General features: G+C 37.6%; 1 protein-coding gene across 1 annotated transcript in view; it reads right to left on the bottom strand.

Moving 5' to 3' along the window:
* LOC134796789 (uncharacterized) overlaps positions 1-26,717 on the bottom strand; it is a 285,519-nt gene that overhangs the window by 27,319 nt on the left and 231,483 nt on the right. Inside the window, exon 9 of the mRNA XM_063769010.1 lies at positions 3,827-4,088. Within this exon, the coding sequence (XP_063625080.1) occupies positions 3,827-4,088 (262 nt within the window). The remainder of the gene's footprint in view (positions 1-3,826; positions 4,089-26,717) is intronic.

Below are 26,717 nucleotides of genomic sequence, written 5' to 3'. Positions count from 1 at the left end.
AGTAGTTCGTAAGGTTGTAAATGTGGACGCAACTTATAATGAGCGGGTGCGCCTCGCTTCGAAATTGGTACGGGACCTGTGTGGTTACCACGAGTTGTCTTATATGCTCTATCTAGGTAGTAGTTGAGGTGATCTGACTGATCTGTGGTTTAAAGTGTTTCAAAATCAGCTCTAATCTCGAAAATTCCAATATAATCGAATATCTCTCTAGTCGTTTTCTTCATTGCTGAAGGTCGTGTCCGTCTTGAAATTTCCCGATGACCTCTGTCACCAATCGCTTGCATCCCACCCTGCTCTCGGCCTTCTTCATGGCGGTTGCTATTGTGAGGTCTGTAAGGGTAGAGACCTGATCCGACCACCGAGCAGGAGATCTGCCACATCGCCGCTTGCCGTCTACTTTCCCAACAACTACAAGTTTCTCCAAGTTGTCAGGTTCTCGGCGGGCTATGTGTTCAAAATAGCCAAGAATCCGAATATAGTAAAGCGTTAATAGAACCTTTTGTCTGACAACAACACACGTTTTATTTACATATATCATTTATATGTTTACGTACTAGCGTCAAACGATTGTGTGCTGACTTGTAGAATAAAAGCTCTTTCCATCGTGTTGCACTGAGCGAGAAGTTGATCCCAAAACTGTCTACTTTATAAAAGGATCAAAGCTAAAAACTTTGCCTTCGTCATGCAAAGGGTAGATGTGAGAATATAAACCTCTTACGATGCAGATTTGAGAGATTTTATCCCGGTGCTACATTTCAAATAATTTTCATTCAAAGCGCTTACAAAACATGTTCTTTGAACGTCACCCGCATCTTTTGGTCGGTTTTGGTTTTTGCTCTAGGTAGGTTTTTTTTTATTTGTAGCATTTGTGTGAGTCAATTGGTCCTCGCTAGAAATACGGGAGGCCGGTTGCTCTTTGTCGGATAGAAGCTATATGTGATGTGTCTAGTAGGTGCATATTACTGATCTCTAGGTAGGTATATCATTAGAATTTCAATTGTTGTTTCTTAATTGGATATTATTTCACATACAGTGTGGAAAAAAATAATGGGCCACAGAAGGAAAGTGTCTTAAAACCCTAAGTTAGCTCATACTTAAAGGAAACATTCTTTTATTTTTAAACTGCATTCAAAGATTTTTTTAAATTCGCTTGGATCGCCCGGGAATCGAACCGGCTAAAAATTCCAAAATATAAACTCGCTATTTTATTCTACTAGTCGATAAGTAGGTACAGTTAATGTTAATGATATTAAAAATAACATTTCTCCAAGAAGCATTAGGTCTTAATACACTCGTCTGTCGTACAAAATATCCATAAAATCGAATATTTAGTACTCAAGAATGTTTTTCGATAAGCGAAATTGAAGAAAAAAAGGAAACTTTGAAACACAAAATTTTTCCCAGACTTATTCAACGAAAATACTAACTGTAAAATATTACAAATCAAATTCAAATTAACGTTACTTATTAAATATTCATCAATTATTACGTTAATTTGAATTTGATTATCATTCAAAACCATCACTTAAAAGTCAATTAAATTAGGTATGAGAAAACAACTCTTAATTAGCATAAAATCACTTTGCCACACTTGTGGATAAAATGCACCTTTCTTATTAGTTATTGATAAATAAAGAGAGGCTAGGCTAGTGTGCAATAAAATATTTGCATATTAAGAGGTTAGTCTTAGTTATCCGTAAAAGGTGCTGTTCAGAATGTTAGAAGATTTCATCACGCACGCTGAGAAAATTTCCAATATCACAATTGTTTTTTAGTTAAGTATTTGTTTTTGATTGACATGTTATCAAATATTTATTTAATTGTAACTATTGTAAATTATGATTTTATAACATTTTATATTTGACATTAGGTATATTATTTTATTTGTAGGTACTTTTCACTTCTTATTTAAGTAATTGTTTAAGTTTATTATTGAATACTTATTTATTTATTTGCTGACATGTCATCATTACTTATGGTTCGGTCAAATTGTGTTTTAGTAAGTTAAGTAATTAGTTCGTAAGTTTTCTAACATAATGTATTATTGTTATAGAAATAAATAAATGAATGAATGAAGGAATTGTAAAAATTACATTTCGCGTCTAGTAAAGGCAGCAGCGTAATCCTACTTGGAGCTCAAATGCTCTGTGGCGTTATGCTAATTGAATTCGGTTTACGACAGGGTCGCCAAGGTAAACCAGCTGGGGTCGTCGGTTCATTATGTGCCTGCAAACATTTTACAAACGCCCTCCTTTATGCCTTGCAATTATCAACGCGCATTGCAAGCTGCTAGATAAGGATTTTGTTTGCAAGGTTAATTTTTGATTAGCAGTAAGAATTAATTCGATGTTTATTGATTTAAGAGTGGCTATTTCAATTCATTCTTGCGAAAGGTACGAGTAGGTACCTGAATATAATGTACAAAAAGAATTAAAAAAAATATATGTTGTTCGGCCATTTATTGTTAAAGTAAGATTATTCTTAGAACCTTTATTCCTGTTTTTTCTCTATTAATTTCAACGTCCTTAAGTGCCATATAGTAATAATTTACGATCTGTCATTCTTTTGAGTGTTAGAAGCATGTAATAAACACAATACATTATCATCTTCGTCACCCAGACTCAAATGCGTCTTCTAGTTATATTGTTTTGTTCAATCAACGTATTTTCAATTATCATCCAAGCATACTTGATAATTTGGATACCTATTGAATTTGCAGACTCCGTCAAAATTGGTCCCAAGAGCGTGAATTTCAACATCGTTGGCTGTTACAAATTACATCTGATACCGAGAACTGCGGAGGCGACTGATCAGGCTACGATAAAATATCTATTTATACATTACAAGTACGAATTATTCGTTGGTTTTTAATAAGCAATTGTAAAAAGGAGACTGAGATGACGAATGTAAGATGAAGATTTTTACGAATAGGTATGTGACATATTAACATTTAGAGACCTCGTCAGATGGTAATAAATACTTCATTTTTTATTCCTCGATAAAATAAATCTAAAATACACAATTACACACGTACGTCAAGAATACACATTAAAAAGTCTCTAGATCAATGGATACCCAATACATAGTCGAAAGATCATGTTCATGTTTCATCGTTCAACTCAATTAATAAATGTTTTAACTTTTAATTTATACTGGAAACTGGCTTTAAAATTTTTGGTTGTTCAGTATGCAGACAGTTATGAAACGCTAGAATAAATTTCGGATGCTGATTAAATTTTCAATGTAGACTAACAACATGGAATGTTTAGAATGTGTGCTACTCGAACAAAGTTTGCTTCATTAAGCCAAATGAAACCAGTTTAATTAAGGTAATATAATAGGGAAATTGAGCGGTTTCGAGAACTAGGCATGATATAAACGGCAGACCGGCAACAAAATGCTGAAATACCTTATCGATTGCGTTGTTCCGCATATTTCGGCCAGACCGAAATTCGACGCACGCTCGTGAATATACCCTTACTGTCTTACATTTTTACAAGCTATTATGAGTTCCGTACATTTAAATCTCGTGACTGAATTATGGCATGAATTTATAGCGACCTTTTCACAACCTTGCACTGAATTAAATGTACAAATAAGTACCCACAGAAAGGCAGGAGACTGCAACAAAAACAGTCTAGTGTTATCCTCATCTACGAATTCAAAAATCTGTAGTTCTAATGTGTCTGCGCAAAAAAATCTCTGAAACAGTGATATTTAATATACAGTTACGGCTAGATCACCACTTGTGCGTAAAAATCTTCAAAGGTTTCAGAAGATACATTATTGTTTGGTACTGGAAGTTTAGTTAACTCCTTGCACTAACCTGAACTGATCTCTGGAATTAAGCGTCTCCTGCTTAATGGACAGTATAACGGGCCCAAGGTCCTCGTCATTGGTGAAGTAGTTCCAATGCTCAGAACCGTAGAAGTACTTCTCGTAGGTTTCCTGCTCCACAGAGGTGAGTTCGAAGGCCCCTGAGCGCTCCCATTGCTCCTCGATGACGGTCTTCTTCTTCGGCGTGCTGCCGCCATTGTCACTGCTGTCTTCGGCTGCCTCGTCCAGTGAACCCGATCTTCGGTGGCGATCTGTGGAGTTAAAATAACATAAAACACATCTTTGAAAAGAATACGACTAAGCGGCGGTATTGGGAATCGTAGTTACCCTTAATGTATGAAAAACTCAGCTATCTATGAGTTGACAACTGCCTTGTGGTAACCAGTTTGTCAGATAAGGACGGTTTAATCCGCCCTAAATAGCAATTTCACAGGTGAGGGCACTGGCGGCATCTTATCAATTTGTGGCTTCATACGGTTCAAAATCTGATGACTACCATTAGGCTAAACCAGGGATTCCTGTGTTTAGTGCCAGACCAGGCGTCTTATTTTAAGCATAGAGAAGTGTGAATAGAGACAAAAAGTTTACTCGATATAGGTGTTTTTTCTTTATTTAATTGGATACCTACCTCTATACAAGATAATTACACCTTACATATTTTGAACACCATTTTTGCATGAACTATAAAGGGTAATAAGGTTACATTGTACACTTATGTTTATGTATAACATTAATATCACATGACACGCTAGCATAAAAGTATGCCTACAAAATAAATGTCTTTTACATATGTATTTTTCTTACCCATCAAAAGCTATTTTCTATGTAAATATGATTATGGAATTACAAGAAAATGTACCCGAAAACAAACACAATGTCTTTGCGATTCATAATTTGATAAGACAAGACATTCCGTGTGTTGGTATGGCGGTAGAAGTCATTTTTTAAATCAGCTATAACCATGACAAGATAATCTCATTATATCTACCCTCTGGATATTTGGGAAATGTTGGATGACAATGCGGAATCGGAGACTGTGTGCGTGTGTTTAAGCTGTCATATAAATAATTAAGGTGAATCCTGGGATTTATTACATCTCGTATTCTTGACGTGTGGTGACAAAAGGAACCTATGTGTGCGTGTTTGTGGTCTGTGAATGCCGTTATCGGCTGGCTCACAACCCGTCACATGTCAGGTTTAAACCTAGAAGCTTACTGCTCTCTCCTCATATATTGTAAATATGCAATACATGTCGGTTGAAATATTATATTTTACGTAGACATCTTTTATTAACGGCAAGTGGATTATGATTTTCATCATACTTGCGCGAAAAACATCTTATTTCATGCAGGCGTACTGAAGAACAAAGGCCATTGTTCCCGCGGGAGTTATCAATTGAGAAAAAAAAACTATAACTCCCTCGGCTTCATCTAAATTTTTGCACTCATGTTAAATATCCGTAGGATTAAAGTAAATTAGGTAATAAATAGTTTTAATATAAATTGCTTTTCATACATTGATTGAAGTGATAAGTTGATAACAATATATGTATATTCCATTAAAAATATTAAGTTAAGGTACTGTACATATAAAACTTACAGATGTTATGACAAACTGTCCGACCGAGTTATCTAAAATGTCACCACGAATTTTTACCGTCACTTTTTGTTCAAAAAAGTTTGGAAAATTTAACAAATGGCCAAATGGAAAATGGCAAGCGGCAGCGAGGGTTTGCGGACAAATTCAGGGACTATAAATAATTGTTGGTGTGGAACGAAGCCAGGTTCTGTTGCATAAACAATAGGATGAACTTAACTCTAAATTCACACTAAAATAGATATTTCAGTTGTAAAAATAGAACAGCATTAAGATTTTAAAGGGCGCGTTGAGGTTAGGTTAAGATTAAGTTATTCGAATTACTCAATAATTTATAATATCTAACCAACTTAAAAGTTTAATATCGGTATAATTTTAAGACGAAACAGGAGCTGAGTTTTAAATATTTTAGGTAAATATACCCGTCTCGCTAACGGAAGCGGCACCTAAAAGTAGTGCGATAAGGACAAGGCGAAAAATCCTGCGTAAAAGTCTCAAAAATCGAGGTATTGTACTCCTCTGTTTCCTCCTCCAAAACTTAACCAATCGTAACCAAATTTGGAAATCTAAATGATTATGAAATTATCTGTGTCGGACCGTTTTGCTTTTTTGGCTAATTGATATCAGTTTTGAATGCTACGCCTCTCATTGCGGCATAGTCAATTAGGCCATTTTGGCCATTTTTGAAGGGCTCTAGCGCCTTAAAAAACAAAAATATCAAAAAAAGCAAAACGGTCCGACACAGATATTAACAATATTAATCTGTGTTGAAAAAATCATTGCTCTAGCATCAAAAACCACGGAGGAAAACGAGGAGTACGTTTGTATGGAGAAATCACCACTCCCGTTGGCTCTTAAGGTTATGATTTAAACTTTCACGACACTTTACACATTATTAAATAATAAACAAGACCAAGTGCGGGTAGTTCGAAATATTCGCGTGGCTAGAAGCTGTTGATGTCAACTTTAGCCAGTCTTCTCCGAGACCACGGGGAAAACGTCGTCCTCGAAATGTCGGAGGTAAATCTTAAAACTTAAATACGCGATTAAGTCCCGTTGTAATTTAATAATTTTAAGACGAAACGGGACGTCAGCCCGATCTCAGTTTTGAGATTTTGAGGTGAATATCGCCGTCGCGCTGACGGGGGCAGCGCCGCGTAACGATGGAGTATCCCTGTGTGTGTGGTGCGCGCACACAGTCGCACATGTCATTTGCCTTCACGGGCCTCGCGAAGCGGTCGGCCCGTAATAGCTTTGCTACATCTAGTTCTTTTCTTATATTACAAACTTATTCTTCGGTGGTAACCTGCGGGCTCAGCACGGTTCCATTTTTATCGACTATCACTATGCGCGTCCCTTTCGCACTTACATACTTGTTAGAACGTGACAGGCATGGCGACAAGGGATAAAAACGCAACCGTGCTACGCCGCCTGGTAACTCGTTCGCTCGCTACCGCCACTAAGCGTTTACTTATTCCCTGATGTTATTGTGATTTTACTTCTTGACTTTAGGTACCTAACTGAATTCAATATCCGTCTACAACCTGCAATCCAATTAAAATCTTAATACTTAACTGTTTTATTAGTGGTCCGATTTTTTGGGTTGCGTAGTCACCAAAGAAACCCTTATTGTTTCGCCATGTTCGTCTGTCTGTCTGTCTGTCCGAGGCTTTGCTTCGTGATCGTAAGTGCTAAAAAGCTGCAAGTTGGCAACTTATTGGCATGGATACATGAATCACGCATTGCGACAGAACGGTAAAATAAAAACTATTAAAAAAGAATTGCAGACCTGAGACCTCCCATACAATATTCGATACCTTTGGGTTCAATTGGCGTAAAGGACAAAATGCTATTTTTCAGGAGACAGATTTTTTTAAATGTTGATTTATTTTTGTTGTTTATGGAGCTATATTTTTGATGTGTATTAAAAAAGTACTCAAAATGTTAGTCTCTTTAACCTGAATTAGCAATCATAGCTGTATAAATCAAAAACGAAAAAAGTTAATGCCCTATAGAATTGGTCAAAAACACTATGAATGTCCTTTACACCAATGCTGCGTTTTTTGATAATTTAATGTACTTATCTTGTTTAGTAGGGGGTCGTAAGTGACATTCTCTATTTGACTATTTTATTCCAAATTCGGGGTGTATTAGTTACTAGCCACGGTACCTGCACATGTTAACTGTTTTCAGCATAGTTTACTATTACGAAGCTTAAAAATTTATCAAACGGTAGTTAATGATGCTAGGTATAACCCGATTAGGTACAGTTGTTATTATTATTTTTCTGATAATATAGTAATAATAAAGAAAGCACAATATTTTGACCCAATTATTTACTAAAAAAGAATTACTTGCTCACAAAGTAGCTAATATTCGGGAATGAAGGAAAACCAAATGTCCCAGTGGTTAACACTAGCCGCCTTCAATCATAACATGACAGCCTTTAATCATAACAAGGGAAGTATTAGATCAGCTAACGATGATAAGAATTAGCATATCAAGCATTTGGACGTTTCCTTAGTGAATAAAAGACTATAATTCTATAGTTTCAATTTTACAAGATGTCTTATTTCAAAATACGAAACAATAAGATATTAAATCGATTTTTTTTATTCCTATTTAAGTAGTAATTTCTGTGTTATTTAATCCCTGGTAACTGTAGCTGCAATAATTTCTAATTTAAAACACTTAAAAATATCTTCTGTTAGAACTACATATTATGAAACAAGTAAGTAAACGAATTAATTATAACCGATTCGGTCATTAAGTATTAATACCACTTCACCAAGATACGTTCCAAACTTTGTGAGTCTGTTTGAAACGAAGCATTGTTCTTTATTTCAACTAGCTATTGTAGCCAAGCTCAACCAATGACACAAATAATTAAATTACGCACAAAAAACAACTTCCACCGCTCAGGAACGGATAATAAACAGTCAGGAGCGAGGCAATGGGCAACCGCAAACTGGCTACAACCAAATGCAGACTAACCAAGTCCACCAAAATCAGCTATGTAATAGGTCCCAAAATCTACAATGCCATCCCAAATGAGATACAAAACGTAGAAAATAATGACTCATTTTACAGGAAATTAAAGAAATGGTTAATTAATAATGCATTTTATGATATTCGTGAATTCTGTGACATTTAATTTTAATTTACCTACTTTAAATTTATCGTTATTTATTATTCTATTTAATCTAACATTGTATGATTTGAATGTTTTCATTTTTCCCATTATCAATGATGGAAAATGTAATTAATAATAAGTGCTAATCTTATCTTTAAAATGTTTTGACGTGTAATGTTTCCGTGCATTTACGAAATAAATAAATATGAAATATGCACAGGTTAGTACGTATTGTCGCAAGACTATAAGAGATTCCACTGCGAGTAACACAGTAATAGTTGCGGAAAAACACTGAGCTGAGTTTTCTAATTTGAAGGGCAAACGTTATATTTTGGTAATAAAGGACCCATAAAACTATTTATCAATTTGGCATTATAGACCTTTACGTCCATGAACAAAGATAACTGCGGAAAAAACTCTTAGCGTAAATGCTTTCAAATTTGAGGGCAAACATTACATTATAGTAATAAAGGTCCCAGAAAACGACTTTTTTGATAATCTACACTGCTACGTCCATGTTATTTGTTTGCAATTTAGAGTTTAAACGACACAAAAATTAGAAAAGTCCTTTACAATTTGTTCGCCTCGTATACTTAAGGTAAAATCATTTTTAGAACGGGTCGTAAAGGGCAAGTAAAATAATTTCAATAGTCAAATATGTCCTTTACGACCATCTTGACCATACGATATGGAAAATTATCATGACAAATGAAGGGCTAAAGGACGACAAAGGACATGTTAGTATTGTTAGTCCTTTACAACATAATTTATATTTAGCGGTAACCTTTACGACACTATCTTTGAACTTCTATTTTGTAACTGGTCATTTACGCCCCTTGAGCTAAGCTGTTTTTGCAAGCTCATAGTGTAAAAATTGGGTCGTAAAGGCAACTTTTTACGAGATATCGAAGCGCTTGGAATTCTGAACAAAACTGTATATTTATTTACTTAATCGTATGGCATGCATGATTAGATTGATTAGGCTATCAGAGTACAGCTTTGAGGTTGTTAAGCCAGGTATTAAAACTGTATATATAACTCATTTTCGCTAAAATGTCCTTTACGCCAATTGAACCCAATAAGCAAATTATATATATATTTTGCTTAGTCCCAATAGTGTGGGGTACCCTGGGATAGGTGTATCAAAACGAATAAAGGTCTCCTTAAAACATTTTTTGATAAATTGATATATTTTCGGAAATAATCGCTCCGAAAGAACAAAAATATCCCCACCACCCTCTAACTTTTGAACCATTGTCCAAAAAAATTAAAAAAATCGTGTAACAAAAGCTTAATAACTACTTTCAATGAAAACTATATAGCGAACATGACCGGACTCCAGTCAGTTTTGAGTTATTGCAAAAAATCTTCTGTTCTTAGTAAAAATCTCAAAATACGTAGAAAGCTCTGTACTCCCTTGTAAACTTATGATACTAACTTATCGCCCCCGTTTGGCCTATTTTGACAGAACGGTAACTACGAAACTCTACACTGAGCATGGCCCGACATGCTCTCGGCCGATTTTTATTTTTGAGTCAGATTTTGATACATTTAGGTACCTGTGTTTGAGGAGCTCCAGATTCTGGTCGGAATAAATACGAAACCCCAATTTGGGACAACAGTATAGTCTACAAGTTCAAAGGTGTGATACCTCATTGGATTCAGAATGATGTTTAGAAAAATGTATTCAAAGCGTTTATTACCACAGATATAAAATCAAAAATTATTATAAAATAAAAGTGCGTCTACTCAGCTTTGTATGAACCAAGAAATAATAGTGTAAAGGACGACTCACATTAGACCGGGCCGTGTCCGGGCCGGAGCTTCCGGCGCATCGTTTTCTATGGAAACCATCACGTGGTCGGCTGTCATGTCATAGAAAAGTAAGCTCCGGAAGCTCCGGCCCGGACACGGCCCGGTCTAACGTGAGTCATCCTTTAAACGGTTTCCCCTGAGGCAAAAGTGCAATAGGTATTACTTACTTCACTAACTTCGCCTACTAAGAGGCAAATCGCGACTTTGTTATGGTTTATCGATAACTTCTCACATCACTAGATTATCGACATTACATGTCGACTATTGATTGCCCATCACTTTTCTGGCTGTGTACGTATTTAGAAACTTGACTCCGCCCCTAAAATTAGTGCGATAGGGACAACTGCAGCTGAGGCGAAAAATCCTGCGTAAAAATGTCAAAAATCGAGGTTTCGTACTCCACTGTTTCCTCCTCCAAAACTTAACCAATCGTAACCAAATTTGGAAATCTAAATGATTATGAAATTATCTGTGTCGGACCGTTTTGCTTTTTTGGCTAATTGATATCAGTTTTGAATACCACGCCTCTCATTGCGGCATAGTCTTTTAGGCCATTTTGGCCATTTTTGAAGGGCTCCAGCGCCTTAAAAAACAAAAATATCAAAAAAGGTAAAACGGTCCGACACAGATATTGACAATATTAATCTGTGTTGAAAAAATCATTGCTCTAGCTTCAAAAACCACGGAGGAAAACGTGGAGTACGTTTGTATGGAGGAATGACCACTCCTGTTGGCTCTTAAGGTTTCCGGTCTTAAAATCTTGAGCATATATTTTTCAAATGATGTAGAGTTGTACAGATAAATAGTTATTTGTTTTACAAGGGGGCAAAGTTGTTGTTTAACCGCTGGTGCTCGTGTGGTATTGATACCCGAGCAAGCGAAAGATTCCAAAATCGAAAAATGGAATCATGAGCGTTGCGAGGGTTAACCAAAATTTGCCCCCGAGTGAAACACAAAATTTTTCACCATACCAATCCGAAGCAAATATTAAATGTAAAATATCAAACAAAATCAAACCAAATCAAATCCAAATGAATGTTATTAAATGTCGATCATCCAAAATCATCATTTAAAAGTCAATTCTATCAGCAAACATAAGAAAACAACTCAAAATTTGCATTTGATTACTTTGCCTCACATGTGAATTACTGATAGCATAGTTGCACTTTGCTATCCGTTTTTGAAGTGCAAAGTAAGGCTTTCCGAGCTGCAAATTTTGTTTAACCCTCGTGCTTTGAAACCCTCGCAATGCTCAAGATTCCATTTTCGAACCACTCGCTACGCTCGTGGTTCAATTTTGGAATATTTCGCTTGCTCGGGTATCAATACCACACGAGCACGAGCGGTTAAACAACAACTTTGCCCCCTTGTAAAACAAATAACTATTTTTTTATTCAACCGCTAACAACTTCTACGCACGTGTTGCGTGCAGGAGCTAGTTTGCCATAATAAGAATGATCATTCTCGTTAAATATATCCCGTGAGTATTTTCTTCAATCAATGTAAGTTAACTGTGCATCAAAGAAATGGCGAGGAAGGTAAACAGAGTGATTGATGATCAGCTAAGGATACAAAAAAGAATCAGGAAAGTCTCGCGAGGCCATTGGGATATTTCGCAGTAATCAGTTTGAAAATCAAGCTCCTGACTAGAGAGAAGACGAATCTATATTAGCTGAGAGATTTTAATTTTAATGGATTAATAGTCGAATTGCACCCATTGATATCAAACAGAGCTTACTTACTGTAAAATACCTATTACAGTAAAATGACGGTTAGGTTACTAAAATTACAGTTCAGTACTAATATGTTAATTTAGTACGTATCAGAAATATCAAAACAGAGCTTACATAACAATTCATAAAAATAAAACAACTTCAAGAAACAGTTATTGCTTATGTATTTTTTTTTCTCGTCGACTTTAATGGTTGAATTAAGACTTCGTAAAAGAAACTATAATCGCATAATACTAATCCCTATTGGCTCAACTACATATAATGACTTCATTCATTACGAAACACTTAAGTGAACTATAATGATTTTGACCAATAGGTACCCACTACCCAACATCAGAGACAATGAAACCAACTACGAAGGCTATTTTTAACAAAAATGAAATACCTAATAATTTTATAACTATCGATCTACATTCAGGATGATACGAATATCCTGAAAAACTGCTTTAGACAACTATATCGCAACTGACTAGGAAAAGGACATTAGAAGACATTATTTTTATGTCTATTTTATACATTTAAATATTTCTTACTCCAAACCTGAACCCTACTTAAACAAGAGATCAAAAGCCTGTTTAAAATATGTATTGTTACACTTGATAGTTAAAATAATTCTAACATATTTTTAAACATAAGTCTTCTAGAAATTTAAAGTAAATACTAAAGTACCCACATTGCGAACAAGAACATACCTACTTACAAAGTTCACCCAGTACGTCGAATAACCAAACCTTGCTTACCTTTTGAGAAGCAAATCTCTCTTCCCTCGTAAACTTTGTAAGCAAAACGAATTCTCCTTACCCTTGTGTATACGACTATGCACATTATTTTGTTTATTTAGTACAAATCGCACTATGCAATATGCACCTAAAAGGGTTTAAAAGAGGTGGAAAGGGAGAAAATATTTTGTCTTATGCATCAGTGATGCTAACGCGTCACAGACAGCAATTTCTTAGTCTCTCACAGTATGATTATCCCTCGTCGAGATGAAAATTGATTATTCTATGCTATGATTGCTGTTTAGTACAGCGTTGAATGTGTTTTATATGAAGTCCGTGAGCTATACGGCGTTAGTGCGTTACATATAATATATATCAGTGAATGTGAATTTTTTATGACTCCGACGCTTAAATAATATGAAAAGCTTTATTACAAACATATTCGAGTAAATGTAATCACATTTCAACAGGAAATAGAACGAAAACTATACTTTAAATATCGTGTAAATGTATTAACAATAAAAAAGAAAATAACACGAAAAACTTTATTTAAAAAATATATCTATGTTATGAGTATAAATGTATTACATTTTATAATTTAATCATTGCGTTCCCATTTTAATAACATACATGAATTAATATTACTTTCAGTAAACCATTAAGACGGCTCCAGACGGCTGTAACGTGTGATGTAATCCATCGTGTAATGTAACACGAATTATGCTCGTGAAGTTGACCACCCCATATCGTTTGCCCGCAAATGGCATAGCTATATCGTTTGTTCATCGTTAGTTCACGTTTGTTCAGTAGGTAAAATCGTAAGGACCCGATTCTAACATCATTTTTTTTAAAAAACAAAAGGGGGTGGCTGTCTTCACGCTAGCCACCCCAAACCACTTTTTGTAATTTTTTTTGGTCTAGATAGCAAGATATTCGTTAGTTCACGTTTGTTCAGGCATTAAAATCGTTAGGACCCGATTCCTTCATTTTTTTTTATTTTTTCAAAGTGGTGTGGCTGTCTTCACGCTAGCCACCCCACCCCGAAATCAGCCAAACTAACCATGTGAAGTCATCGAGCGACGTTAGTTCACGTTTGTTCAGGCATTAAAATCGTTAGGATCTCATTAGATTTGCCATAAAAAAATAAAATCGAAAAATTCATATATATGGGACAGCGGAGCCAAGTAATGTGGTCTAGCAAGCAATCGACGCGGATACTAACGATTCTTTAGCTTGAATAAACTTATATGGACGATATTTAAGCGATAAATTATAGTGCCTTGCGGGCGTTCAAAACATAATAAGAGATATCCGTCGTTTTATATTTTTTTATACTATGGGGGTGGCTGTCTTCACGCTAGCCACCCCAAATCACTTTTTGTAATTTTTTTTGGTCTAGATAGCAAGACATTCGTTAGTTCACGTTTGTTCAGGCATTTAAATCGTTAGGACCCGATTCCTACATTTTTTTTTATTTTTTCAAAGTGGGGTGGCTGTCTTCACGCTAGCCACCCCACCCCGAAATCAGCCAAACTAACCATGTGAAGTCATAGAGCGACGTTAGTTCACGTTTGTTCAGGCATTAAAATCGTTAGGATCTCATTAGATTTGACATAAAAAAATAAAATCGAAAAAATCATATATATGGGCCAGCCGAGGCAAGTAATGTGCCTAAGTCGACGGCTGAAAAAAATACTCAGAATCGGGTCCTTACGATGCCACTTGCAGGACAATGTCAGCAGACCATGCCAATTCAAGATAGTTAGGTCATTTACGGGCGTTCGAAACAGATTTACCAGAAAAAAATAAAACTTGAAAATCTGAATTACTCAAATTATGCTACTAAGTCGCAGGCTGAAAAAAATATTCAGAATCGGGTCCTTACGATGCCACTTGCAGGACAATGTCAGCAGACCATACTGATTCAAGATAGATAGGTCATTTGCGGGCGTTCGAAACAGATTTGCCGGAAAAAATTAAAACTTGAAAATCGGAATTACTCAAATTATGCTACTAAGTCGCAGGCTGAAAAAAATACTCAGAATCGGGTCCTTACGATGCCACTTGCAGGACAACGTCAGTAGAACAACCTGATTCAAGATAGATAGGTCATTTGCGGGCGATCAAAACAGATTTACCGGAAAAAAATAAAACTTGAAATTCTGAATTACTCAAATTATGCTCCTAGGTCGACGGCTGAACAAAATACTTAGAATGGGGTCCTTACGATGCCACTTGCAGGACAATGTCAGCAGACTATACTGATTCAAGACAGATAGGTCATTTGCGGGCGTTCGAAACAGATTTGCCGGAAAAAATTAAAACATGAAAATCTGAATAACTCAACTTACGCTCCTAAGTCGACGGCTGAAAAAAAACTCATAATCGGGTCCTTACGATGCCACTTGCAGGACAATCTCAGCAGACCATACTGATTCAAGATAGATAGGTCATTTGCGGGCGTTCGAAACAGATTTGCTAAAAAAACTTAAAACTTGAAAATCTGATTAACTCAACTTACGCTCCTAAGTCGACGGCTGAAAAAAAAAATTCAGAATCGGGTCCTTACGATGCCACTTGCAGGACAACGTCAGTAGACCAACCTGATTCAAGATAGATAGGTCATTTGCGGGCGATCAAAACAGATTTACCAGAAAGAAATAAAACTTGAAATTCTGAATTACTCAAATTATGCTCCTAGGTCGACGGCTGAAAAAAATACTTAGAATCGGGTCCTTACGATGCCACTTGCAGGACAATGTCAGCAGACTATACTGATTCAACACAGATAGGTCATTTGCGGGCGTTCGGAACAGATTTGCCGGAAAAAATTAAAACATGAAAATCTGAATAACTCAACTTACGCTCCTTAGTCGACGGCTGAAAAATACTCAGAATCGGGTCCTTACGATGCCACTTGCAGGACAATCTCAGCAGACCATACTGATTCAAGATAGATAGGTCATTTGCGGGCGTTCGAAACAGATTTACCAGAAAAAAATAAAACTTGAAAATCAAAATTACTCAACTTACGCTCCTAAGTCGACGGCTGAAAAAAATATTCAGAATCGGGTCCTTACGATGCCACTTGCAGGACAACGTCAGTAGACCAACCTGATTCAAGATAGATAGGTCATTTGCGGGCGATCAAAACAGATTTACCGGAAAAAAATAAAACTTGAAATTCTGAATTACTCAAATTATGCTCCTAGGTCGACAGCTGAAAAAAATACTTAAATTCGGGTCCTTACGATGCCACTTGCAGGACAATGTCAGCAGACTATACTGATTCAAGATAGATAGGTCGTTTGCGGGCGTTCGAAACAGATTTACCAGAAAAAAATAAAACTAGAAAATCTGAATTACTCAAATTATGCTCCTAAGTCGCACGCTGAAAAAAATACTCAGAATCGGGTCCTTACGATGCCACTTGCAGGACAACTTCAGCAGACCATACTGATTCAAGATAGATAGGTCATTTGCGGGCGTTCGAAACAGATTTGCCGGAAAAAATTAAAACTTGAAAACCTGAATAACTCAACTTACGCTCCTAAGTCGACGGCTGAAAAAAATAGTCAGAATCGGGTCCTTACGATGCCACTTGCAGGACAATCTCAGCAGACCATACTGATTCAAGATAGATAGGTCATTTGCGGGCGTTCGAAACAGATTTGCTGGAAAAAAATTAAAACTTGAAAATCTGAATAACTCAACTTACGCTCCTAAGTCGACGGCTGAAAGAAATAGTCAGAATCGGGTCCTTACGATGCCACTTGCAGGACAATCTCAGCACACCATACTGATTCAAGATAGATAGGTCATTTGCGGGCGTTCAAAACAGATTTGCCGGAAAAAATTCAAACATTAAAATCTGAATAACTCAACTTACGCTCCTAAGTCGACGGCTGAAAAAAATAGTCAGAATCGGGTCCTTACGATGCCACTTGCAGGACAATGTCACCAGACCATACTGATTCAAAACAGATAGGTCATTTGCGGGCGTTTGAAACAAATTTGCCGAAAAAAGGAAAACTTGAAAATCTGGATAACTCAACTTACGATCCTAGGTCGACGGCTGAAAAAAATATTCACAATCGGGTCCTTACGATGCCACTTGCAGGACAATGTCAGCAGACCATACTGATTCAAGACAGATAGGTCATTTGCGGGCGTTCGAAACAGATTTAACGGAAAAAAATAAAACTTGAAAATATGAATAACTCAACTTACGCTCCTAAGTCGCAGGCTGAAAAAAATACTCAGAATCGGTTCCTTACGATGCCACTTGCAGGACACCGTCAGCAGACTATACTGATTCAAGATAGATAGGTCATTTGCGGGCGATCAAAACTGATTTACCGGAAAAAAATTAAACTTGTAAATCGGAATTACTCAAATTATGCTCCTAAGTTGACGGCCGAAAAAAATACTCAGAATCGGGTCCTTACGATGCCCTTTGCAGGACAACGTCAGCAGACTATACTGATTCAAGATAGATAGGTCGTTTGCGGGCGTTCGAAACAGATTTACCAGAAAAAAATAACACTAGAAAATCTGAATTACTCAAATTATGCTACTAAGTCGCAGGCTGAAAAAAATATTCAGAATCGGGTCCTTACGATGCCACTTGCAGGACAATGTCAGCAGACCATACTGATTCAAGATAGATAGGTCATTTGCGGGCGATCAAAACAGATTTACCAGAAAGAAATAAAACTTGAAATTCTGAATTACTCAAATTATGCTCCTAGGTCGACGGCTGAAAAAAATACTTAGAATCGGGTCCTTACGATGCCACTTGCAGGACAATGTCAGCAGACTATACTGATTCAACACAGATAGGTCATTTGCGGGCGTTCGGAACAGATTTGCCGGAAAAAATTAAAACATGAAAATCTGAATAACTCAACTTACGCTCCTTAGTCGACGGCTGAAAAATACTCAGAATCGGGTCCTTACGATGCCACTTGCAGGACAATCTCAGCAGACCATACTGATTCAAGATAGATAGGTCATTTGCGGGCGATCAAAACAGATTTACCGGAAAAAAATAAAACTTGAAATTCTGAATTACTCAAATTATGCTCCTAGGTCGACAGCTGAAAAAAATACTTAAATTCGGGTCCTTACGATGCCACTTGCAGGACAATGTCAGCAGACCATACTGATTCAAGACAGATAGGTCATTTGCGGGCGTTCGAAACAGATTTAACGGAAAAAAATAAAACTTGAAAATATGAATAACTCAACTTACGCTCCTAAGTCGCAGGCTGAAAAAAATACTCAGAATCGGGTCCTTACGATGCCACTTGCAGGACAACGTCAGCAGACTATACTGATTCAAGATAGATAGGTCATTTGCGGGCAATCGAAACAGATTTACCGAAAAAAAATTAAAACTTGTAAATCGGAATTACTCAAATTATGCTCCTAAGTTGACGGCCGAAAAAAATACTCAGAATCGGGTCCTTACGATGCCCTTTGCAGGACGACGTCAGATGATTATGCTGATTCAAGATAGATAGGTCATTTGCGGGCGATCAAAACAGATTTACCGGAAAAAAATAAAACTTGTAAATCGGAATTACTCAAATTATGCTCCTAAGTTGACGGCCGAAAAAAATACTCAGAATCGGGTCCTTACGATGCCCTTTGCAGGACAACGTCAGCAGACTATACTGATTCAAGATAGATAGGTCGTTTGCGGGCGTTCGAAACAGATTTACCAGAAAAAAATAAAACTAGAAAATCTGAATTACTCAAATTATGCTCCTAAGTCGCACGCTGAAAAAAATACTCAGAATCGGGTCCTTACGATGCCACTTGCAGGACAACTTCAGCAGACCATACTGATTGTGATTCAAGATAGATAGGTCATTTGCGGGCGTTCGAAACAGATTTACCGGAAAAAAATTAAACTTGTAATTCGGAATTACTCAAATTATGCTCCTAAGTTGACGGCCGAAAAAAATACTCAGAATCGGGTCCTTACGATGCCCTTTGCAGGACAACGTCAGCAGACTATACTGATTCAAGATAGATAGGTCATTTGCGGGCGATCAAAACAGATTTACCGGAAAAAAATTAAACTTGAAAATCTGAATAACTCAACTTACGCTCCTAAGTCGACGGCTGAAAAAAATAGTCAGAATCGGGTCCTTACGATGCAACTTGCAGAACAATCTCAGCAGACCATACTGATTCAAGATAGATAGGTCATTTGCGGGCGTTCGAAACAGATTTACCAGAAAAAAATAAAACTTGAAAATCAAAATTACTCAACTTACGCTCCTAAGTCGACGGCTGAAAAAAATATTCAGAATCGGGTCCTTACGATGCCACTTGCAGGACAACGTCAGTAGACCAACCTGATTCAAGATAGATAGGTCATTTGCGGGCGATCAAAACAGATTTACCGGAAAAAAATAAAACTTGTAAATCGGAATTACTCAAATTATGCTTCTAAGTTGACGGCCGAAAAAAATACTCAGAATCGGGTCCTTACGATGCCCTTTGCAGGACAACGTCAGCAGACTATACTGATTCAAGATAGATAGGTCGTTTGCGGGCGTTCGAAACAGATTTACCAGAAAAAAATAAAACTAGAAAATCTGAATTACTCAAATTATGCTCCTAAGTCGCACGCTGAAAAAAATACTCAGAATCGGGTCCTTACGATCCCACTTGCAGGACAATCTCAGCAGACCATACTGATTCAAGATAGATAGGTCATTTGCGGGCGTTCGAAACAGATTTGCTGGAAAAAATTTAAACTTGAAAATCTGAATAACTCAACTTACGCTCCTAAGTCGACGGCTGAAAAAATAGTCAGAATCGGGTCCTTACGATGCCACTTGCAGGACAACGTCAGTAGCCCAACCTGATTCAAGATAGATAGGTCATTTGCGGGCGTTCAAAACAGATTTGCCGGAAAAAATTAAAACATGAAAATCTGAATAACTCAACTTACGCTCCTAAGTCGACGGCTGAAAAAAATAGTCAGAATCGGGTCCTTACGATGCTACTTGCAGGACAACGTCAGCAGACTATACTGATTCAAGATAGATAGGTCATTTGCGGGCGATCGAAACAGATTTACCGGAAAAAATTAAAACTTGTAAATCGGAATTACTCAAATTATGCTCCTAGGTCGACGGCTGAAAAAAATACTTAGAATCGGGTCCTTACGATGCCACTTGCAGGACAATGTCAGCAGACTATACTGATTCAACACAGATAGGTCATTTGCGGGCGTTCGAAACAGATTTGCCGGAAAAAAATAAAACATGAAAATCTGAATAACTCAACTTACGCTCATTAGTCGACAGCTGAAACATACTCAGAATCGGGTTCTTACGATGCCACTTGCAGGACAATCTCAGCAGACCATACTGATTCAAGATAGATAGGTCATTTGTGGGCGTTCGAAACAGATTTACCAGAAAAAAATAAAACTTGAAAATCAAAATTACTCAACTTACACTCCTAAGTCGACGGCTGAAAAAAATATTCAGAATCGGGTCCTTACGATGCCACTTGCAGGACAACGTCAGTTGACCAACCTGATTCAAGATAGATAGGTCATTTGCGGGCGATCAAAACAGATTTACCGAAAAAAAATAAAACTTGAAATTCTGAATTACTCAAATTATGCTCCTAGGTCGACAGCTGAAAAAAATACTTAAATTCGGGTCCTTACGATGCCACTTGCAGAACAATCTCAGCAGACCATACTGATTCAAGACAGATAGGTCGTTTGCGGGCGTTCGAAACAGATTTGCCGGAAAAAATTAAAACTTAAAAATCTTAATTACTCACATTATGCTACTCACATTATTCAGATTTTCAAGTTTTAATTTTTTCCAGCAAATCTTTTCGAACGCCCGCAAATGACCTATCTATCTTGAATCAGTATGGTCTGCTGAGATTGTCCTGCAAAGGGCATCGTAAGGACCCGATTCTGAGTATTTTTTTCGGCCGTCAACTTAGGAGCATAATTTGAGTAATTCCGATTTACAAGTTTTATTTTTTTCCGGTAAATCTGTTTTGATCGCCCGCAAATGACCTATCTATCTTGAATCAGGTTGGTCTACAGACGTTGTCCTGCAAGTGGCATCGTAAGGACCCGATTCTGACTATTTTTTTCAGCCGTCTACTTAGGAGCGTAAGTTGAGTTATTCAGATTTTCATGTTTTAATTTTTTCCGGCAAATCTGTTTTGAACGCCCGCAAATGACCTATCTGTCTTGAATCAGTATGGTCTGCTGACATTGTCCTGCAAGTGGCATCGTAAGGACCCGATTGTGAATATTTTTTTCAGCCGTCGACCTAGGATCGTAAGTTGAGTTATTCAGATTTTCAAGTTTTCCTTTTTTCGGCAAATCTGTTTCGAACGCCCGCAAATGACCTATCTGTTTTGAATCAGTATGGTCTGCTGACATTGTCCTGCAAGTGGCATCGTAAGGACCCGATTCTGACTATTTTTTTCAGCCGTCGACTTAGGAGCGTAAGTTGAGTTATTCAGATTTTCAAGTTTTAATTTTTTCCAGAAAATCTGTTTCGAACGCCCGCAAATGACCTATCTATCTTGAATCAGTATGGTCTGCTGAGATTGTTCTGCAAGTTGCATCGTAAAGACCCGATTCTGAGTATTTTTTTCAGCCGTCGACTTAGGAGCGTAAGTTGAGTTATTCAGATTTTCATGTTTGAATTTTTTCCGGCAAATCTGTTTTGAACGCCCGCAAATGACCTATCTGTCTTGAATCAGGTTGGTCTACTGACGTTGTCCTGCAAGTGGCATCGTAAGGACCCGACTCTGAGTATTTTTTTCAGCCTGCGACTTAGGAGCGTAAGTTGAGTTATTCATATTTTCAAGTTTTATTTTTTTCCGTTAAATCTGTTTCGAACGCCCGCAAATGACCTATCTGTCTTGAATCAGTATGGTCTGCTGACATTGTCCTGCAAGTGGCATCGTAAGGACCCGAATTTAAGTATTTTTTTCAGCTGTCGACCTAGGAGCATAATTTGAGTAATTCAGAATTTCAAGTTTTATTTTTTTCTGGTAAATCTGTTTCGAACGCCCGCAAATGACCTATCTATCTTGAATCAGTATGGTCTGCTGAGATTGTTCTGCAAGTTGCATCGCAAGGACCCGATTCTGACTATTTTTTTCAGCCGTCGACTTAGGAGCGTAAGTTGAGTTATTCAGATTTTCAAGTTTAATTTTTTTCCGGTAAATCTGTTTTGATCGCCCGCAAATGACCTATCTATCTTGAATCAGTATAGTCTGCTGACGTTGTCCTGCAAAGGGCATCGTAAGGACCCGATTCTGAGTATTTTTTTCGGCCGTCAACTTAGGAGCATAATTTGAGTAATTCCGATTTACAAGTTTAATTTTTTTCCGGTAAATCTGTTTCGAACGCCCGCAAATGACCTATCTATCTTGAATCAGTATGGTCTGCTGAAATTGTCCTGCAAGTGGCATCGTAAGGACCCGATTCTGACTATTTTTTTCAGCCGACGACTTCTAGGAGCGTAAGTTGAGTTATTCAGATTTTCAAGTTTTAATTTTTTCCAGCAAATCTGTTTCAAACGCCCGCAAATGGCCTATCTATCTTGAATCAGTATGGTTTGCTGATATTGTCCTGCAAGTGGCATCGTAAGGACCCGATTGTGAGTATTTTTGTCAGCCGTCGACTTAGGAGCGTAAGTTGAGTTATTCAGATTTTCATGTTTTAATTTTTTCCGGCAAATCTGTTTTGAACGCCCGCAAATGACCTATCTATCTTGAATCAGTATAGTCTGCTGACGTTGTCCTGCAAGTGGCATCGTAAGGACCCGATTCTGTGTATTTTTTTCAGCCGTCGACTTAGTAGCATAATTTGAGTAATTCAGATTTTCAAGTTTTATTTTTTTCTGGTAAATCTGTTTCGAAAGCCCGCAAATGACCTATCTGTCCTGAATCAGTATAGTCTGCTGACGTTGTCTTGCAAGTAGCATCGTAAGGACTTGATTGTGAATATTTTTTTCAGCCGTCGACTTAGGAGCGTAAGTTGAGTTATTCAGATTTTCAAGTTTTACTTTTTTCCGGCAAATCTGTTTCGAACGCCCGCAAATGACCTATCTGTCTTGAATCAGTTTGGTCTGCTGACATTGTCCTGCAAGTAGCATCGTAAGGACCCGATTCTAAGTATTTTTTTCAGCCGTCGACCTAGGAGCATAATTTGAGTAATTCAGAATTTCAAGTTTTATTTTTTTCCGGTAAATCTGTTTTGATCGCCCGCAAATGACCTATCTATCTTGAATCAGGTTGGTCTACTGACGTTGTCCTGCAAGTGGCATCGTAAGGACCCGATTTTGACTATTTTTTTCAGCCGTCGACTTAGGAGCGTAAGTTGAGTTATTCAGATTTTCATGTTTTAATTTTTTCCGGCAAATCTGTTTTGAACGCCCGCAAATGACCTATCTATCTTGAATCAGGTTGGTCTACTGACGTTGTCCTGCAAGTGGCATCGTAAGGACCCGATTCTGACTATTTTTTTCAGCCGTCGACTTAGAAGCGTAAGTTGAGTTATTCAGATTTTCAAGTTTTAATTTTTTCCAGCAAATCTGTTTCGAACGCCCGCAAATGACCTATCTATCTTGAATCAGTATGGTCTGCTGAGATTGTCCTGCAAGTGGCATCGTAAGGACCCGATTCTGAGTATTTTTTTCAGCGTGCGACTTAGGAGCATAATTTGAGTAATTCAGATTTTTTAGTTTTATTTTTTTCTGGTAAATCTGTTTCGAACGCCGAATCAGTAAAGTCTGCTGACGTTGTCCTGCAAAGGGCATCGTAAGGACCCGATTCTGAGTATTTTTTTCGGCCGTCAACTTAGGAGCATAATTTGAGTAATTCCGATTTACAAGTTTAATTTTTTTCCGGTAAATCTGTTTTGATCGCCCGCAAATGACCTATCTATCTTGAATCAGTATAGTCTGCTGACGTTCTCCTGCAAGTGGCATCGTAAGGACCCGATTCTGAGTATTTTTTTCAGCCTACGACTTAGGAGCGTAAGTTGAGTTATTCATATTTTCAAGTTTTATTTTTTTCCGTTAAATCTGTTTCGAACGCCCGCAAATGACCTATCTGTCTTGAATCAGTATGGTCTGCTGACATTGTCCTGCAAGTGGCATCGTAAGGACCCGATTGTGAATATTTTTTTCAGCCGTCGGCCTAGGATCGTAAGTTGAGTTATTCAGATTTTCAAGTTTTCCTTTTTTCGGCAAATCTGTTTCGAACGCCCGCAAATGACCTATCTGTTTTGAATCAGTATGGTCTGCTGACATTGTCCTGCAAGTGGCATCGTAAGGACCCGATTCTGACTATTTTTTTCAGCCGTCGACTTACGAGCGTAAGTTGAGTTATTCAGATTTTCAAGTTTTAATTTTTTCCAGAAAATCTGTTTCGAACGCCCGCAAATGACCTATCTATCTTGAATCAGTATGGTCTGCTGAGATTGTTCTGCAAGTTTTATCGTAAGGACCCGATTCTGAGTATTTTTTTCAGCCGTCGACTTAGGAGCGTAAGTTGAGTTATTCAGATTTTCATGTTTGAATTTTTTCCGGCAAATCTGTTTTGAACGCCCGCAAATGACCTATCTGTCTTGAATCAGGTTGGTCTACTGACGTTGTCCTGCAAGTGGCATCGTAAGGACCCGACTCTGAGTATTTTTTTCAGCCTGCGACTTAGGAGCGTAAGTTGAGTTATTCATATTTTCAAGTTTTATTTTTTTCCGTTAAATCTGTTTCGAACGCCCGCAAATGACCTATGTGTCTTGAATCACTATGGTCTGCTGACATTGTCCTGCAAGTGGCATCGTAAGGACCCGAATTTAAGTATTTTTTTCAGCTGTCGACCTAGGAGCATAATTTGAGTAATTCAGAATTTCAAGTGTTATTTTTTTTCGGTAAATCTGTTTTGATCGCCCGCAAATGACCTATCTATCTTGAATCAGGTTGGTCTACTGACGTTGTCCTGCAAGTGGCATCGTAAGGACCCGATTCTGAATATTTTTTTCAGCCGTCGACTTAAGAGCGTAAGTTGAGTAATTTTGATTTTCAAGTTTTATTTTTTTCTGGTAAATCTGTTTCGAACGCCCGCAAATGACCTATCTATCTTGAATCAGTATGGTCTGCTGAGATTGTCCTGCAAGTGGCATCGTAAGGACCCGATTCTGACTATTTTTTTCAGCCGTCGACTTAGGAGCATAATTTGAGTAATTCCGATTTACAAGTTTTAATTTTTTCCGATAAATCTGTTTCGATCGCCCGCAAATGACCTATCTATCTTGAATCAGTATAGTCTGCTGACGTTGTCCTGCAAGTGGCATCGTAAGGACCCGATTCTGACTATTTTTTTCAGCCGTCGACTTAGGAGCGTAAGTTGAGTTATTCAGATTTTCATGTTTTAATTTTTTCCGGCAAATCTGTTTTGAACGCCCGCAAATGACCTATCTATCTTGAATCAGGTTGGTCTACTGACGTTGTCCTGCAAGTGGCATCGTAAGGACCCGATTCTGACTATTTTTTTCAGCCGTAGACTTAGGAGCGTAAGTTGAGTTATTCAGATTTTCAAGTTTTTATTTTTTCCAGCAAATCTGTTTCGAACGCCCGCAAATGACCTATCTATCTTGAATCAGTATGGTCTGCTGAGATTGTCCTGCAAGTTGCATCGTAAGAACCCGATTCTGAGTATTTTTTTCAGCCGTCGACTTAGGAGCGTAAGTTGAGTTATTCAGATTTTCATGTTTGAATTTTTTCCGGCAAATCTGTTTTGAACGCCCGCAAATGACCTATCTGTCTTGAATCAGGTTGGTCTACTGACGTTGTCCTGCAAGTGGCATCGTAAGGACCCGACTCTGAGTATTTTTTTCAGCCTGCGACTTAGGAGCGTAAGTTGAGTTATTCATATTTTCAAGTTTTATTTTTTTCCGTTAAATCTGTTTCGAACGCCCGCAAATGACCTATCTATCTTGAATCAGTATAGTCTGCTGAGATTGTCCTGCAAGTGGCATCGTAAGGACCCGATTCTGACTATTTTTTTCAGCCGTCGACTTAGGAGCGTAAGTTGAGTTATTCAGGTTTTCAAGTTTTAATTTTTTCCGGCAAATCTGTTTCGAACGCCCGCAAATGACCTATCTATCTTGAATCAGTATGGTCTGCTGAAGTTGTCCTGCAAGTGGCATCGTAAGGACCCGATTCTGAGTATTTTTTTCAGCCGTCGACTTAGGAGCGTAAGTTGAGTAATTTTGATTTTCAAGTTTTATTTTTTTCTGGTAAATCTGTTTCGAACGCCCGCAAATGACCTATCTATCTTGAATCAGTATAGTCTGCTGACGTTGTTCTGCAAGTGGCATCGTAAGGACCCGATTCTGAGTATTTTTTTCAGCCTGCGACTTAGGAGCATAAGTTGAGTTATTCATATTTTCAAGTTTTATTTTTTTCCGTTAAATCTGTTTCGAACGCCCGCAAATGACCTATCTGTATTGAATCAGTATGGTCTCCTGACATTGTCCTGCGTGGCATCGTAAGGACCCGATTGTGAATATTTTTTTCAGCCGTCGACCTAGGGGCATAATTTGAGTAATTCAGAATTTCAAGTTTTATTTTTTTTCGGTAAATCTGTTTTGATCGCCCGCAAATGACCTATCTATCTTGAATCAGGTTGGTCTACTGACGTTGTCCTGCAAGTGGCATCGTAAGGACCCGATTCTGAATATTTTTTTCAGCCGTCGACTTAGGAGCGTAAGTTGAGTAATTTTGATTTTCAAGTTTTATTTTTTTCTGGTAAATCTGTTTCGAACGCCCGCAAATGACCTATCTATCTTGAATCAGTATGGTCTGC

The sequence above is a fragment of the Cydia splendana genome, chromosome 14 (genome assembly GCF_910591565.1).
Source record: "Cydia splendana chromosome 14, ilCydSple1.2, whole genome shotgun sequence".
NCBI classification, from domain to species: domain Eukaryota; kingdom Metazoa; phylum Arthropoda; class Insecta; order Lepidoptera; family Tortricidae; genus Cydia; species Cydia splendana.
This window is presented reverse-complemented; position numbering and strand designations above follow the sequence as displayed.